Below are 16,561 nucleotides of genomic sequence, written 5' to 3'. Positions count from 1 at the left end.
TATTTTTTTTTATCTAAAAAAAATTTATTACTTTGATGTTTCAAAAGGTTTATTTATAATAAGGAAGTGAAATGAGTAAAAGAGAAATACAATTTGTAAATAAACATTGAAGTAAGAGGAAAGCTATTTTAGGTTATTATATTGGCGACTAACTCGGAGGCACGGCACACTAATGTACGATTAAACCAAGGATTGAATTATCCATTATGATTAAAGGAGTATTGACAAAGTCTGAATTTTCAAGTAGCAAAAGCTAGTAAAGATATTCTATAATAGTAAAGAATGCTGCGCTTTTTCATCATTACAGAAAAAACGTTGCGTTTTTCATACTATTTAATATTTTTATTTACATTTATAAAAGACGCATATTCTCAACCTTATAAATCTTTACATTTTAATAGATCCGTCCTTTTATCTGGATATCATCGGTAATAATTGCACCTATATTATTCAAATACTGCACCCTATTCATTTTAACACGCTTCTTGATGTTAATAATAAATTCGTTGTAATTTGGGCATTTATTTGAAATTCGTTTCATAACTATATATATATATAAATACACCAATGAAGAGAGTGAATATAATAAAGGAAGCCATTAAAATATTTTATTTTTATAAACAAAATTTCTTTTCATTAATAACCATCATTGAAGAAACCTTTATAGTCTTCCTGTAACAGACTTTATAATGATCATCCGCATAATAACCTGTTAAAGTCAATATATACCGAAAAGAAATATCATCATTATTTCACTGTAATTTATCATCCAAAAGAATCATAAGTGCTAGAATAGCAAATAGAGACTGAGGTCTCCATTCGTCTCTACTTCAGACAGGCCTCTAGTACTCATTTTAAAGTTATTTCAAAAGTGTAATAAAGGAAAGAATACATTAGATATGAGAAGCATGCATTTTATCATTCTTTACAAATGTTACTTTTTTCCTCATAATTTTTTTAATTACTACTGATTAAAATTTTATACTCTTTTGCTGCTGTAATATTTTAGACAGTATATCCCCCCTTCCCTATCCTCTTCATATTGTTACCTCCTGAAAAAGAATGATTGACTTTAAAAATGAAAACTGCCAGTATAATTTTATTATATTCCTTGAAAGCAAATAAATATAACTTATTACATATTTACAATGGTGATTGAGATGTTCCATTTATTTAATTTTATTTTCATTGTGTTATCTGTAAAACACTTTTGGTAACTTTTAAATAAATTTCATTGTGTTTAACTAAACCAAAGAGATTGTGGGCTCTAAACATTTAGGATGCAAACTAAAATTCAAGTTTCTGAAAATTCCCTTTAGTAAATGATTAGATTCAAAGAAATTGTTATTGTACTCTTTTATATTTTCATAAAACTTCTATTATTGTTACTTTTTCATAATTTAAACAATCCATCATATACACATGAGAAAGACACGTACATTAAGAAAATTTGTTAAATTAATCTAACATGCATATAATTAGTGCTGAATCAAGTTAATAGCATAGGGGAAAAGACAATTTATTATATGTTAAATAATACCAGTATAATTACATTTAAGTGTTATCCAAATATTTTTATATTTAATGTCACCTTTGGCAACTAGCTGGTTTGCTGGGAATACTGGTTATATTTAACTTCAGATAAATCATTCATACTCATTATTCTGCCATATTATCAGATATTAAAGCTGTGTTATTTTTATTGTCTTTCTTAACATGAGTTAATAACTTTCATTACATTGTTTTACATGAATCTTTCTAATGGAGACCATTCCCATACCATCACAATGTTATTTGAAATGTAAATTTCTAGTTCATTTATTTTCTGAATTTCGCAATTTTGTAACTTCACATTTTTATTCATCTTCTAAACTGTACAGATATTAAATAGAATCCTTCTTTAAAATTCAGTGATGGAAGACAATCAAATGATTAAATATTTGATCAAACAAAGAAAATGGTTTGAATAGTAAAAATGGAAATTAGGCAATATATATATATATATATATTAAAAAAATGTGGAAATCCAGGAAAAATTTGCTTAATTATTAAATTGATATATTAATTTTTTTTAATTTTGAAATGTGTAAAATTTATTTTTGTACAATAATATTTTTAAAAATCATTGCAGAAAAAGATCAGAATTCAGTTTTATTTATAACTAATTAAAATTCTAGTTAAAAAGTTTTAAAAAATTGCTTTGAGGTGTATATTTCTACTTTCCTAAGTGTAGCTACAAAGTTTTGAAGCTCTAAGTCAAACAATCTGGTTTGTAGAACATTGACACACATGCACATTCATCTTTATTATTTATGGAGATTGATATTTAGAATTTAATTATTGGTGATCAGCATTCAGTTTAATAAATCTGTATATTAAAATAGATATCTATCTTAAAAGATATTTTTCTATGCCCCTAATTTGAGTGAAGCATCTATAAAATCTCAGATCATTATTTCAGTCATTAATATAATTTTACAAGCTGTCAATTTGAGTTGTATCCGACTATATTATGAATAATCTTAATCCAGAGATATTAAGCAGTTAAATATTGTTTTTTTTTTCCAGTTACTATCCCATTCTGGGATTAAAAAAAATAATTCTAAGTTATTTAAAAATCTTTTCTGATTTCAGAAATTTATATATTTGTTTTTACACTTTTAAATAATTTTTTTAAAAAAAATACTTTATGAAAGAAAGATTTATAAAGATAATATATATTCTTACTTCTAGGTATATTTATATATGATATATTATTTTTTAAACTAATGCAACAGTAATATTTGTATTCTGATACTATTGTAAACTGATTCTCTCTGTCAAAAGATAAATTTTTTCTGTTGTCAGAATTACCGTTGTAAATAATATTTTGCAACAGTAAAAGTTGTAATCCTGATACAGTCCTTAACTGACATTTTAACCTTTCTGTTTACTTAAATACATTCATTTTCTGCATCAGAGAAGTAAATATAAATTCTATAGTAAAATAAACTCCTGAACGAATCATAAATTAATGTTCTGATCCTTTTAGTTACTGTAATTCCGTTGGTGGGTTTTTTTTTTTTTTTTTAGAGTTTTGAATAATTTCTTCAATTTGTTTTTCTTGAAAAATCATAAATCTATCATCTTATCTCTTTATAAATATTTTTGGAATTTATAAACATCTCTTCTATAATTTTGAATGTGAGCAGAAAGTTAATTCAGTTTACTAAGTGCTAATTCCTGAAACTTTCAATTATATCAAATTCAAGAATTGTCATTGTGTCTCTGTTATTTTATCGAGATATATAATTTCTAATTTTTCATGCTGATTAAAATATATATATTTTTTGTAACAGAATATTGCAATATAACATCACTCTTCCTGAAGTCAGAGGTCCAACACAAATTCTTATTATGGATACTTTGCCTAAAGATGCATACATAGATCCTTATCAACTCTGCAAAAGAATAGAAGATAATGAATTTAAGGTAATTTTTTTTATGCAAAATATTCAAAATTATATAATTTTTAAAACACATTCTGTTTAAAAAAAAAAACAATGAAACTCTTTTGTGACAATATGTTTTGTATTTTTTTTATATATATTAATAATATAATAACTTTATATTGTCATATTCACAAATGCTAATAATGTAAATTCTCTTTATTTTGCTTAAAGTAATGCATGCACTTTTATCATTATATTTGTAAAAATTAATTTAAATATAAAATATTAATTTAATGTAAAATTTCTATTTGGCATTTCAAGAAAAAAAAATTTTTAACATAAAATTGTACTAATAAGGGAAAATACCATAGTTCATCAAGCTTCTTTTTCCATTTTGTGAAAAATGTTTTTAATCTATCTGTGGCATAACATGCAAAACTGCACTTTTTTTTTAATTTCATAATTTATTTCAAATCTAAATGATTTTCCTTTAATGTTTATTTATGATGTTTTCAGCATTTGGTGTACTTAGCTGATGATATCTGTGAAATTTAAGATGCAGTCAATGTAAAAAATATTTTAATTGAGTTATGCTGCAAATTTTTGAAAGAAATTGTATTTGAATAATGATTCTACTGCAAATTTATAATTAAAGTTCAAGTGGCCATTGATGTATGTATATGATTAGTTCTTTGACTGAAATTGAATGTTTTATCTCTGTTCAGTTCAATTCCTATTAGCTCCAATGTTTTTGCTTAAACTTAGTAACAGCAAGGAAATGTTTATTCTTCAAATAACATCCAATTAGTAATTAATTCCTTTTATTTACAGTAATAAAAATCAATTTAATAGGAAAAAAGTATCAAAACTAAACCAAATGAAATTTTAGTTGTGATTCCGAAATAATTTTAATTTTAGATTGTTTCAATAATAGGTTTTAATTACATAGTGCTTATATTTTTGGGTACTTATATATATATATATATCAAGGTGGTTTAACCCTCCAAATAGTTGATGTAGCTTTTCTCATTCATTATATTCAATTTAATAGCAATTAACTCTCTTTTAGTGTTGCATATTCTTAAAAATCTCCATGTTAATATTTCTTCAGATGTTTGTTTGATTCTGTACTTTTGGCACTTTGATTTATTTACTAATTACTTAATGTTTTAAATTGCTGATTGATTGTGGCTTGGGGTACTGATAGCTAATAGAAAATAAGGACTTCTGCTTATTGCATTACTATTCTTCAAAATTTCGGAAATATATATATATATTTGTCTTGCATTTGTAGTAATTAAATGTAATTTTATTTAGTTTATATATTAAGGGTTTTCTTAATATATTGGTTTATTTTTGAAAATGATTTGAATTTTTATTTATTTTCTATCCTCTGTAGCTCTTAACTAATGAACAAATTCATTCTGAAATCCCAGCTTATCAAGCTCAATCATTTCGCATTCAGCTGTGTTCTGTATCCCAAACTAACTCTCATGAAATTGAGGTTCCAATTCATCTCAGATATCAAAAACCACATGATTGTAAAATATATGGGAAAAGTGTTATCATCAATCTAGCAGATGCAGTAGTACATATAAGAACACTCAGTAAAGGTAAGTTCGATTTAATTTAGGTAATTTAAATTGAATCTTTCAACCTTTATTTTATATTTATGCTTCAAAAGTCATAATTCTGCTATTTCAATTAAAGTAGTAATTAAAAATATTTTGGCAAAAAAATTTGCCAAAATATTTTTAAAAATTTGATTTTTTTCATTAGTAGCAATCCTTACGTACGTGCGATTTTCAATAATATTAATATGGAATATACTGCTTAAACAGTTCAATGTATTAGAAATGAAAACAAAAACGTGGATTCTGTTTTCATTAATTCAGTTATATAACTTCTTTTAATGCTGTGCTATGATACCAAAATAAGCCTTCTAAAAATGACTGTAATTCTGAAAAAAGAAGATATATTATAGTTATTTTATATTATTTAATATCCACAAACACTGTACTGAACTTGATGACATTTTTGTCTTTCAGTAGTACTTGGCAACAAAAAAAAATTAATTTGCCTCTTAACATCAGACTTTTATATTGTACATAGTGCTGTTAAGCTGATGAAATAATTTATAATTAATTAACATTTTGATCAAAATTAAATGAAACTACATGTGAACAATCACTTAGGTACTAAATTTAATTACCTTTTCATTTGAAATTTTTTATAAAAACGAAGACTGTTGAAGAAAGATGTAATGTGGTATAATTTTTTAACTAAATATTATACCTGCGGGATTTTTAAAAAAATCAAAATTGGGCTTACACCACCTTCAAAGAAAATTACTCATTTTATGAATGACAATTCATTTTGAAAAAAAGAAATGCTCAAGTTACTACAAGATGGCATAGATTTTAAATGCCTTGATACAAATTTCATGTAAATATTAGTTCTTATTTTGTTATGACTAAAACTCCACCTAATGAACAAATTGAGAAAAAATGGTTTTAGATATTTTCTATGTACGCAATTCTTAAGTCTTAAATGTGACGATTTTTCTTTTTAACTGCTGATTTTATGATAATTTATGATGTTAAAAACATACTATAATCAGTTTTCGAAAATATCTTTTTTTTATATATTTTTTCTTTCTAGACTTTTTCAATGCACAATGTTTTAATATAGAAAATGATGATTCATGGATGGAAAAGATGGTAAATTTACTCCCCTTTATAGTACACATAAACCATTTGCCTGACCATAATATTAAAAAATACAATAATAATCATATTTTCTTTTATATCAGTACACAATTTGATGTTACAGAACATCTTTGATATAAATTTTGCTCATTTTATAATTCTTTTGTTCATAAAATATATTACATACATATTTTTTAGATGTTTTTAAAATTTAGAAATCTTGAATTAAAAAAAAACAGAATCTAATTAATATTTGGTTTTCTAAAAGGGAAAATCGTCTAGATATGCAAAAATCCATTTTAATGCTAAAAATTTTCAACTGATAATAAATTCTGTATCTGTTTTGCATGCATGAAAGATATCAATATAAAATTTTTTTGTAGATTTATACATTCTCTTTCATGCTCTGTTATGAAATGATTCAGTTTCTTGAAAATCTTAATTTTCTTTTCTTGCATTAGGTAACAGCTAAAACAAGTTTCCATGTTCCTGTAGGGTGTGCAGAGGATTTGTGTGTAGTATTTGTCTTAACTATAAGTGTTTTAGTGGGAACTGCATTATACATATCTTCTATGTTAATAAAATTAAATAAGAAATTGTGATATTTGAACTTTTCATTGTTTTTCTGAGTCTTTTATGTTCAAAAATAGCAAAATCATATTTAAACTTTAATTTCTGCCCTTCACAGAAAAAAAAAATTTAGGTTTAATTTCTGAAAACACACTGACAAGAAAGACATGCCTGCAAAAATTATATCATAATGAATTTGAGTGTTGAAATTTTCTGTCATTGTTTCCAAGCAAAAATTTATATAAAGCTGTATGCTGACATATATAAAAAAGATCAAGTTCAGGTATATTGGATTGAAAATTGTTTTAATAGTTATGTGAAAAATTTATATTAAAATTGAAAGCCGATAGAAAAATGCAACGGGAATTACTATTCAATAAGCAATTTGATATATATATCACAGAGTAATATATAATTCTTCTTTTTCAATTTAAAATTCAGGAATGCTATACATTGCCTTTAGCACAATATCTTTTTTTTTTTTTTTTTTTTTGCTGCTGTTGTGACATTTTATAAATTTTTAAAGAATATTACAATTTCTGAATGACTAAGACAATGCATTTATAATTGTAAAGTGTAAAAGATAAAGGAATTTTCTAATAAAAGAGCTTTAGCAAATTAACTGAACTACTTGATAAAACATTTAATAATAGCATACTAACTGTCTTCCCTTAAAGAATTCATGATCTTGCATACATAAACTCATTAATGACTGATGAATTTAAAATTTTGTGAAGATATTTAATAAAATTCCTTAATTCTATATATCATCAATAACATCTTAACCTCTTCGTCGGCCGTAATGCACTCCAAGTGCTCTTCTACATTTTAAAACTTTTGTTTAAAATACTTTGTAGATGAGTACTTGTTTGAATTTTTATTAGTTCCAATGCAGCATAAAACAGAATTTTTCACAGGCCCCGAAAGAGTTAATTAAATATTCTGAGTTTGCACAAACTTTTTAAACCAGAGATATTGTTGCTACATAAATTATAAACATTTCATTTGAAAGTAACTCGAAAGTAGTTTAATAAATATTATTTCGTAAATAGTTGTTAATTTAAGTTGGCAACAGCGATATGTTATTGAATTTTTAGTTTGAATAAAATTAAGTTGATGTTAATTTGGTAATATTTATAATGTGATAAGATTTCATTTAATAGTAAATTTGTCTGCATTCCACTTTTGTCGACACACAAATGCAACAATACTAAGTATAGAAAAGGCGAACAATAAATGATATAACAAAAACATTATCAGCTAATGCTTTCAATATTAATATGGAAAAAGAAAAGAAAAAAAACCCCCTCAAATATATAAATCCAAACTTTTTTTTTTACATTGATCAATTCATTGACAATTTTTGCTTGCATATACTCATAAATTGTGAAAAGATTTTTTTTTTTTTTTTGATAATCAATAAGGTTACAATACTCTTGTAGTAAGATGTAACAAATTTAATTAAATTACTTAAAATAAGGTGAATAAATGCTTGCCCTTTTTTTTTACATTTAGATTTTAAATAATACAAAAATAATGTTATCCAGTAATAAAGCCTTGCTTATAATCATGCCTGATAAACAGTGTCACCCAATTCAAGCTTTTGCCAAGTCCTTTCTTCTGACTGTATTTCATTGGAACTTAGCATAAAGGACTTGGGGATAGTTAGAAAAATACTAATCTGGTGGATGAAACTTATCTATTTTTTGAGAAGTTACACTGATTTTTATATTTACATTTATATATGTTTTAATGATATTTCCTCAAATATAGAATACGATCGAATTTCCTTACGAGAAACCTCTTAAATTGAAATCTAATGCATAATTTTTTTCAAAATTGATATAATTTCTCAATTTACTGTAGTTCCTGAATTAGGGAATAAGTAATCTGTTCAATTAAAAATATTTTGTAGTTTTATTGCCTCATAATACCAAGGGGGTGGGGGAAATAAAAGTTTCATGTTTATCAGTTGAATGCTAATATTCAAAGGATGGATTAAAATACAGCTGTTTTTAGTTCAGAAACAAAATACCTCCTTAAGCTATCTGCCAAATTTTAAGCAAATCATTTCATACACTTCTAAACTAGAAGAGTTTTGCTCTATATCTTTTTAACCCCCCACCCCCATAAAGCTCTTTTTTGCCAATTTTAAAAATTGGTTTTTATAATTTTTTTATGCAAATATTAAAAATACAACAATTTTTTAATGTTTTTAAAAAAATTCATTCCAAACATCACATATTAAGGCTGTGCTATTTTAATAATTTACCTATCGATGGAATTCACCAGCCATCTAGTGAGGTCCCATGACATCAGTGTTATAAAATGCAATTGTCCAATTCATTCATCTTTTCCACCGCACTATAACTTGACTTTCTTATTTTTTACTAATCGCCTCAGGCAACCAGTTGCTTTGCAGGAATATTGGCTATATTTGTTTTCAGATAAATAGTTTAGACATGTCCATGATTCTGCCAGATGTTTGTCTTTAAAAGATTAACTAAGAAATTTTAAAAGTCATTTTAGTTGTTTTTATTCAAGCTCTGTTCATTGTGTGAATGAACCTTTCTAATGGAAACAATCCAATTACGATATTAAAAACATAACTGCACGATTCAACTATCTTCTAAATTTCTGATATTATAATTTAACTTTTTCCTTTTGTATTTACAGATTTTAAAAAATCTAACCTACAAAGAATCTGTTCTTTTCAAATATGCTACAGAGTTACATTATAATCTTATATTTACATTTTTATACAACACTAAAATAGTCAATTTCTCATTAATAACAATAAATGTAGATACAAGTTTTTTTTTCTCCATGCATTAAAATATTCCATATGTTTAACCAGAGGATAATTAATATAATTTACCCAATATTTCAACATATATGTAACATCAAAATGCACATAAAGCACCACCTGTACTAAAAATGGCAAAAACACAATATTTTGCAGTCTTTAGAAGTATTTACATATACAGAAACAATCAAGAGCCGTGGCATGTCAACAGCACTTTCTTCAGTATTCATGTTAAGTACCCACATGTAATATGCTAAATTATTGAATGTTAACTTTTTCAAGTGATATTAGAAAATGTAATTTCAATATTTAATAAAGGAGACATCAACTAAACAACTTTCTTTTTATTTAGAATATTACATTTTTAAGCTACCATGGCAGAGGCAGTTGATGATTCACTGAAAAAGAGAAAAATTTTTTTTAGCCAATCTTCAAAAATTTACCAACACTTAAACAATAAAAATAAAACTACCCACAACATTACAACACTTTTTTTTTTTTTCAATTCATATGTAAACATTACATACTAATTTAAAAACTTTAAAGCAAACATTGTCACTAAAGAACTAATATTTATAAAAGTATACTCGTAAGATTAAGCCTACAAAACTGAAGCAAAAAATAGAATTTTACCTACATTAATAATTTAAACTAATTAGAAATACTACTTTATTTTGGGCACAATATATACTCAATCTGTACTTAAATTTTGAAACTGACTACAGAATTTGAAAATAGAAACCAATTATTATAGAAACTTACTATTTCCAATTAGGTGGCAACACTCGCTTAGCCTTGAAGTACCTGGCCAACCTATGGATTCGACTTTCAATAAGAATAAGTCTGAATTTAGAATCTTTATCCTTCCTGTTCCTTTCCAAGTGTTTACGTACAGCAACAGCCTTTTTTATCAAGTGATACAAGTCTTCTGGAAGATCAGGTGCAAAACCTTTAGCTTTCAATATTCTCAGAATTTTGTTTCCAGTAACCCAGCGCACTTGGGCAACACCATGAGAATCTCTCAAGATTACACCTTAAAATGAATTTTTTTTAAATAAAAATTGGAAATTCAATTTTACACATAAATTAAACCAAAAAGAACTCTAAGAATCAAAATTAAAATAACCATTCAGCACATACATTCTTTTTAGAACAAACGTAGTTAACTAAGTCTAGATTAATTGTTACTTTAAAAAACTACCTTTTAAACAATAAGGAAATTTTGTTATTTAACATTCCAGCCACACAACTTTACTTATCACTTTTATTCCGATAAAGATATAACAAGCAAAATCTTTTCCACAAGTTAGCCCTGATTCCCAAGACCATTCAAGCCCTGGTACCTCAGAATACTGGAATAACCGAGCTTCTCTTTCAAAGACAGAAAGTGTTGTGCCATTTCTGACCACATTTTATTTTAACTCAAATTTCCGTATTGATATGACTAGTTCAAATGGCAAAAAAGTTTTAAGGAGTGGTACGAAGAAAATTTTAGTAATTATTTTATATTATATATTTAAAAATAACAATACTCTTAAGTAGAAAAATCATTAATAATGTTCTTTTAATATCAAAATATATAAAATATCACGTATTTTAAAAGACAATATTTATAATATTTTTAAGAGGCTCTATATTTACAGCAATTGCTTAAATGAAAATAAAATATTTTAAATAGAACAAAATCTGGATTATCCACTGTTTTTAATCTTAAAATATTGTCAAAAAATTCAATAACACATAAAAAAGCATTTTAATATAAAAAAGATCATTATTATTTTGTAAGAATGTAATTACCAAATTTTAAGAACAGAAATTTTTTGTTTATTCTTCATAATTTAATGTTTATACCTCTTACATTAAATAAAAAAATTCTGAAATATTTTACTATGCATTGGTATCTTTTTCCTTCTGTATTACAAATTATCTGTAATTTTTATGTCTAATAAAACTGAGTCTTCAATGTTAAATGTAAACATTTCCTCCTTTCACCCTCATTTTGACAAATTAAACCCAGCCTAACGCATGCGCAAAACCGCAGAGGGTTGTTGTCAAACAGTAAATATGTGCTTAAATCTCCAGAAAAACTTTTCTTAATTCCCCAATATGCTTATCTAACCTATTCCTTCTAAACCATAAGAAATTATAAAAAACAAATTAGTAAGAGAAATGACAGAAATAATGAGATCAAATATATGTGTAACATATTGAAGTTCATGGGTTCAATTTATTGATTTCCAATGCTTATAATTTAGACCATTATCAAGCAAATTCTTAATTTGAATTGCTCAATACTTCAAAACCAATGAAAAAAAAAGACCCCCCCTTTAAATCTATAAGCAAAAGATTTAATCCCCCCCAGTTAATAAATAAGCTTTCTTCATAAGTTTTTATTCAAAAACGTAAATTCTGGTTCTTAAAAAACTTAAGAAAAAAAATAGTCTTGAATAAGAAAGTATTTCTAATTATTATAACACATGGCAACTTATATCACTATTTTAAAAACTGCAAAGATGAAATTTAAAATGAATCGATTCATTTAAAAAACTTATTAAAATATTGAAAGAAAAAAAATATTTACCAATTTGTGATGGAGTTAAACCTTTCTTGGCCAATTTGCAAAGTTGTTCAGTAACGTCATCCGATGACAATTTTAGCCACTGCAAAAACAAATGTATTATTAATTTTATTCAGGAGATAAATATAGAATCAAGAATTATTACTGTTTTAATAAATTAATTTATATTTAAGTTTATTGTTTATACACGTTTCACAATTTTTATTCTTATAACCATTTCCACATCATGAAATATTTAATTACCACCATCAAATTATTACATTTCATCTGAAAATAACTTAATTATCCATTAATATCTTCCTACAAAAACATGCAACAATATTAGTTGGTTAACTTTTTACCTTCTTCATTCTAAAAGTTATTTTACTCATTTCATTAAATTCATTGCTCATAACCCATATTTATTAGGTATATTATATCCCAGTTCTTTTAAGAAACATAACTTTTAATCAACTAGTTCATTTGAAATATTTTTATAACTACTGCTAGTTTACTGTATATATTGGTTATATTTAATTTATTAAAATGTCCCGATAAAACTTCATGCCCATAATGCAATCAAACTGCCAGACATTCAAGTTATGTTAGTTTAATATTGTAAACATTCAACTCATTGTACATACAAACTTTTCCAACAGAGAACAGTTCCATGACATATCACTCTTTTGCCAGGTTCATCTGTAAATTTATTTAATAACATTATAACTTCACATTTCTATTTGTTTTATAAATTCCGTAGATATTACACGACTTTTTTTAAGTTTTCAACAACGGAAAAAAAAATTCATATCAAATATTCAATGGAACGACTGAAAAATTCAATTCAATCACAACACTGAAAATATTACTGTGTAATATATTTAACAATATGTTTAAAAATTAATAAAAAATCTTAACAAAGGAATTTTACAGGAATTAAATAGGCATTATTGAAAAGAATAATATATTAGATTTTCAAATAGAGTAAAAATTTTTGTGCGAATTCTTCAAAAGTTACAGCAAAACCTAGCTTATAGTTTAAAATTTTAAAAAAAAGCTTTTAGGAGCCATTTCTACTTTCTAAAGTATATATGACCCAAATTTAGAAATTAGATCAAGTGGTCTTCATAAGTAGATTGCCAACATACATATTTCTTAAAGCAATTTTTAAATCTTACGCCAAATCTTTACAAATATAAATAATTACTGAAAAACATACCGTAGGAACACTTCGTCTGTATGGTAGAGATGACTGGGAAATACCCTTTCTGGAAAAAGAAACAAAAATTTTGTTATATGAAGTGCAGAGCAATTTCCAAGATACTGGTCAGAAAATATACCAGTGCCATTTTCAAGATGTATTTTTTAAAATAATTGATATGTTGCAAAGATTTACCAGACTTCTCAGCACACTCCATAAACCTCACCATCTCAGTTTTCATAAAATTTAGCACAAATGTACCATTAATGTACATGCCAAAAAATATTGAATTTCATCAGAATATATCAACGTAGTTTTGAAACAAAATTATGTAAATTTTCAAAAATCTGTCTATTGAAATTTATTGACTTTTCTAGTTATCTTAAGATTAAAGATGAATCAGGGGTAAAATCCTAGTTTAGTGTGCACTCTTATTTCGTAAAAGATGCAAACAGTACAAAGTCGCCAATCTATATGACAGGCCATATAAATACTACTGTAAATTACAATTCACATATTTCTTATATTTTAATTTATTTTCTTTTCGATGGCTGTATGTTGTGTTTAAAAATAAATGGAATATTTACAATAGAATTTTATGCTTTATGTTAGAATTTTCATTATTTTATACCTAAATTGACACATTTTACAGAATAATTGGCACAGAAGTTCCTGTTCAATATTTGTCATTATTTGCAATCACATTGGTACAGAAAATGAAATGAAATAGCTCATTAGTGATTTTTCAAAAATTAGTCACCGTAAGTAGACATACTTTAATAACAATCTGTTTGCTAATTGATTGCTGATAATACAAAAATATCCAATGCACATGTATTGTAACAGAAGAATGATTACTTAAAAGTAACAATTCAAGTGATATCCAAAAAGATTACTATAATGCGCAATAATGAGGGCAAAATCAGAACTTGTATTTGAATAATATATTTCAGATACCAATTATTTGGCTCAACTATTAACATAATTCGTAGAAAAATATACTTATTATATACTTAACAAATCCCCAACTAAAGTCACATAAGTATTTAGTTAAAAATAGAATTTCATTCATTAGCCTTTTTTTTTATCCATTCTGATCACGACTACAGTTCTACATCTAGCGTTATGAAGCGGTCAATGTTTAATTTTATTAAAAATAAACTCGCATATTTTAATGATATTCATCTTTGAATTAAAGTAATCATTAGATAAAATATCCAAGAATGTAATTGAAAACCTGTGTCTAAATTGTCTATAAAGGGTCAACGGTAGTGCAAAAAACATTTCAAATAGGCACAATATATAGATAATAACATTTTAGATAAACTCTAATTAAAAGTTATTCCACATTTTTGATACATTAATACATAGAAATGGTTTTTTTTTTTTTGTATTAGACAACAATTAGATATATATCAATTCCGTTGATATGGAATACAACGTGGTAACTTTAGGCCTAAAGTTCATTTCAGTTTTATTCCATATTTATAATATACCAAAAACGTACACATAGAAAAAAAATGACATAGAATAAAAAAACTCTTACCCTGGTGCATGCATACGACCCATGACTAACTTTAATTAATAACCTTATTTCTCAATAAAGTAGAATTTTACTAGAATACTTTAATTCATCGATTAGCACACTCCGGTGAACGCGATTTCAGACAACTCAACAATTAACGTGTTGCCAGAATGAAGTGAAAATACTCGTCTTTCAATATATGTACAGAATGGCCAAGCTCCAAGAAATGTCTTTCCAAAGAAAGCACTGCAGGAATAAATAGTATTCCAACAAACGATTGCTTTTTTAAAAAAATCTCAGTATTGACCTTTGGAATTCTTTTCAGCTCCTTCTGTTTTTTTTTAAGCCTGAAGGTGAAAAGAAAAAAGAACCAGTCGTTTGCATTAAAAAATGTCTAATGATAATTCAGTAGATGAAAAAAAGATTCCTCTTCAGTTAAGTAAAACAAATTTCGCTCTTACCAATTGTAATTGTTGTTATATATATACATATAACTAGCCGCCTTTGGCGACCAGCCGGTTCGCCAATCTTAATGTTCGTTAAAATTTTAATAATTAAATGTTTTATGCAATTCCTACTTTAATAGCTTCTTAATTAAAATATTTTAAAACTTCAAATTTTGATAGTCATATAATTCACTCATAATATTATAAAGGCCTTCAGTCATAACGTAATATGTATCTCTCTAATTTTCTGTTAGTTCCCGTAGAATTTATACTATAAATTAAAGTGGAAAGGATTAATCTGCAATTAATATAATAATATTTTTTACTGAAACAAAGTATTTTTTTGTAATATGATTACTGAAAACAGTCACTGAGCGTTTAAACTTTATGGGCACTAAAGAATATCTTTCCTAATTTATGTAATATTTCAAGAGTTTGTCACAAAATATTCTCAGATTCATAATGACCAGAACGATTAATTAACAATGTTTAATTTTAAATGCATCAAACACTAAGAAAATAAAACGAATCGTTTAAAATAATCGGTTGAAAACAGGTTAAAAAAAACTAAAAAAACTATGTACTTAAAACTATAAGCGTATACAAAAAATATATAACTAACATAAATACAATTTAATTACAAAAACATGCAACTAACCTAAAAATAATTTAAATCATCCGTTGATAATGGTTGTCATGTCAACAATCAGAACACAATGCGCATGCGTGAATTTTCAACGCCAGTTACGGTAACACAAATGCGTGAGTTTTTCTACACCAGTTGGGGTAATGCTTTGCAGATAAGAAATTTTTAATTTCCTTTATTCTGTTTTATTTTAATTCAAAAATACTTAAGAATGAATCTGAAAGATCGATTCATTAACAATGTTTAATTTTTAATGCATCAAACATTAAGAAAATAAATAGAATCGTTTCAAATAATCAGCCGAAAAATCTTAAGCCTAGCCTCATGACTGTTGGGAAAAAAAAACTGAAGCCGTACTCATTTGGCAGTGGGGAAAATGAAGATTTTTTTGGCGGGAAAGTTAGTTTTTAATTAATAATTAAAATTCTAATTAAAAATTCAAAAAAGGGCTATCCTATCTTTTAAGTTTGATTAAACTGCACACGGTGTGCAAATTTGGTTAAAATCGGTTAAGTAATTTAGGAGTCCATCGCGGACAAACAACGTGACACGTAATTTATATATATTAAATCTAGCAGACCCGGCCAGTCGTTGCTGTGGCTAAGGTTTTTGTTATATTACATAGTAGTAAACTATTCAAGGGAAACGGTAGGAGAACACCAATCATGGGG

At 25.8% G+C, this 16,561-nt stretch overlaps 2 protein-coding genes across 7 annotated transcripts in view; one reads left to right on the top strand and one right to left on the bottom strand.

Annotated features, from left to right (window-relative positions):
• LOC129984069 (40S ribosomal protein S13) overlaps positions 1–14,978 on the bottom strand; it is a 327,741-nt gene extending 312,763 nt beyond the window's left edge. The window contains exons 1-5 of one of the 2 annotated variants that reach the window (XM_056093839.1): positions 14,820–14,978; positions 13,292–13,340; positions 12,097–12,175; positions 10,278–10,548; positions 9,850–9,913 (exon numbers count right to left, since the gene is read on the bottom strand). In XM_056093839.1, the coding sequence (XP_055949814.1) occupies positions 9,880–9,913; positions 10,278–10,548; positions 12,097–12,175; positions 13,292–13,340; positions 14,820–14,842 (456 nt within the window). In that variant the 5' untranslated portion in view covers positions 14,843–14,978 and the 3' untranslated portion in view covers positions 9,850–9,879. Of the gene's footprint in view, positions 1–9,844; positions 9,914–10,277; positions 10,549–12,096; positions 12,176–13,291; positions 13,341–14,819 lie in introns of those variants that run through there. The other variant, XM_056093840.1, reaches the window with a different exon arrangement.
• Positions 93–6,749, top strand: LOC129984061 (phosphatidylinositol-glycan biosynthesis class X protein-like). 5 transcript variants are annotated; one of them, XM_056093833.1, is made up of 5 exons: positions 93–111; positions 3,339–3,471; positions 4,831–5,044; positions 6,093–6,151; positions 6,601–6,749. In XM_056093833.1, the coding sequence occupies exons 2-5, from the start codon at positions 3,397–3,399 to the stop codon at positions 6,739–6,741; spliced, it is 489 nt and encodes a 162-aa protein (XP_055949808.1). In that variant the 5' UTR covers positions 93–111; positions 3,339–3,396; the 3' UTR covers positions 6,742–6,749. The 5 variants fall into 5 exon arrangements, with proteins under 5 accessions (XP_055949808.1, XP_055949806.1, XP_055949807.1 ...); XM_056093831.1 differs by lacking the exon at positions 93–111 and adding an exon at positions 118–256; XM_056093832.1 differs by lacking the exon at positions 93–111 and adding an exon at positions 118–275.
• Positions 14,979–16,561: the final 1,583 nt, after the last annotated feature.

This window comes from Argiope bruennichi, chromosome 9, assembly GCF_947563725.1.
Source record: "Argiope bruennichi chromosome 9, qqArgBrue1.1, whole genome shotgun sequence".
NCBI classification, from domain to species: domain Eukaryota; kingdom Metazoa; phylum Arthropoda; class Arachnida; order Araneae; family Araneidae; genus Argiope; species Argiope bruennichi.
Note: the sequence above shows the minus strand (reverse complement) of the source record. Positions and strands in the feature narration are given on the sequence as shown.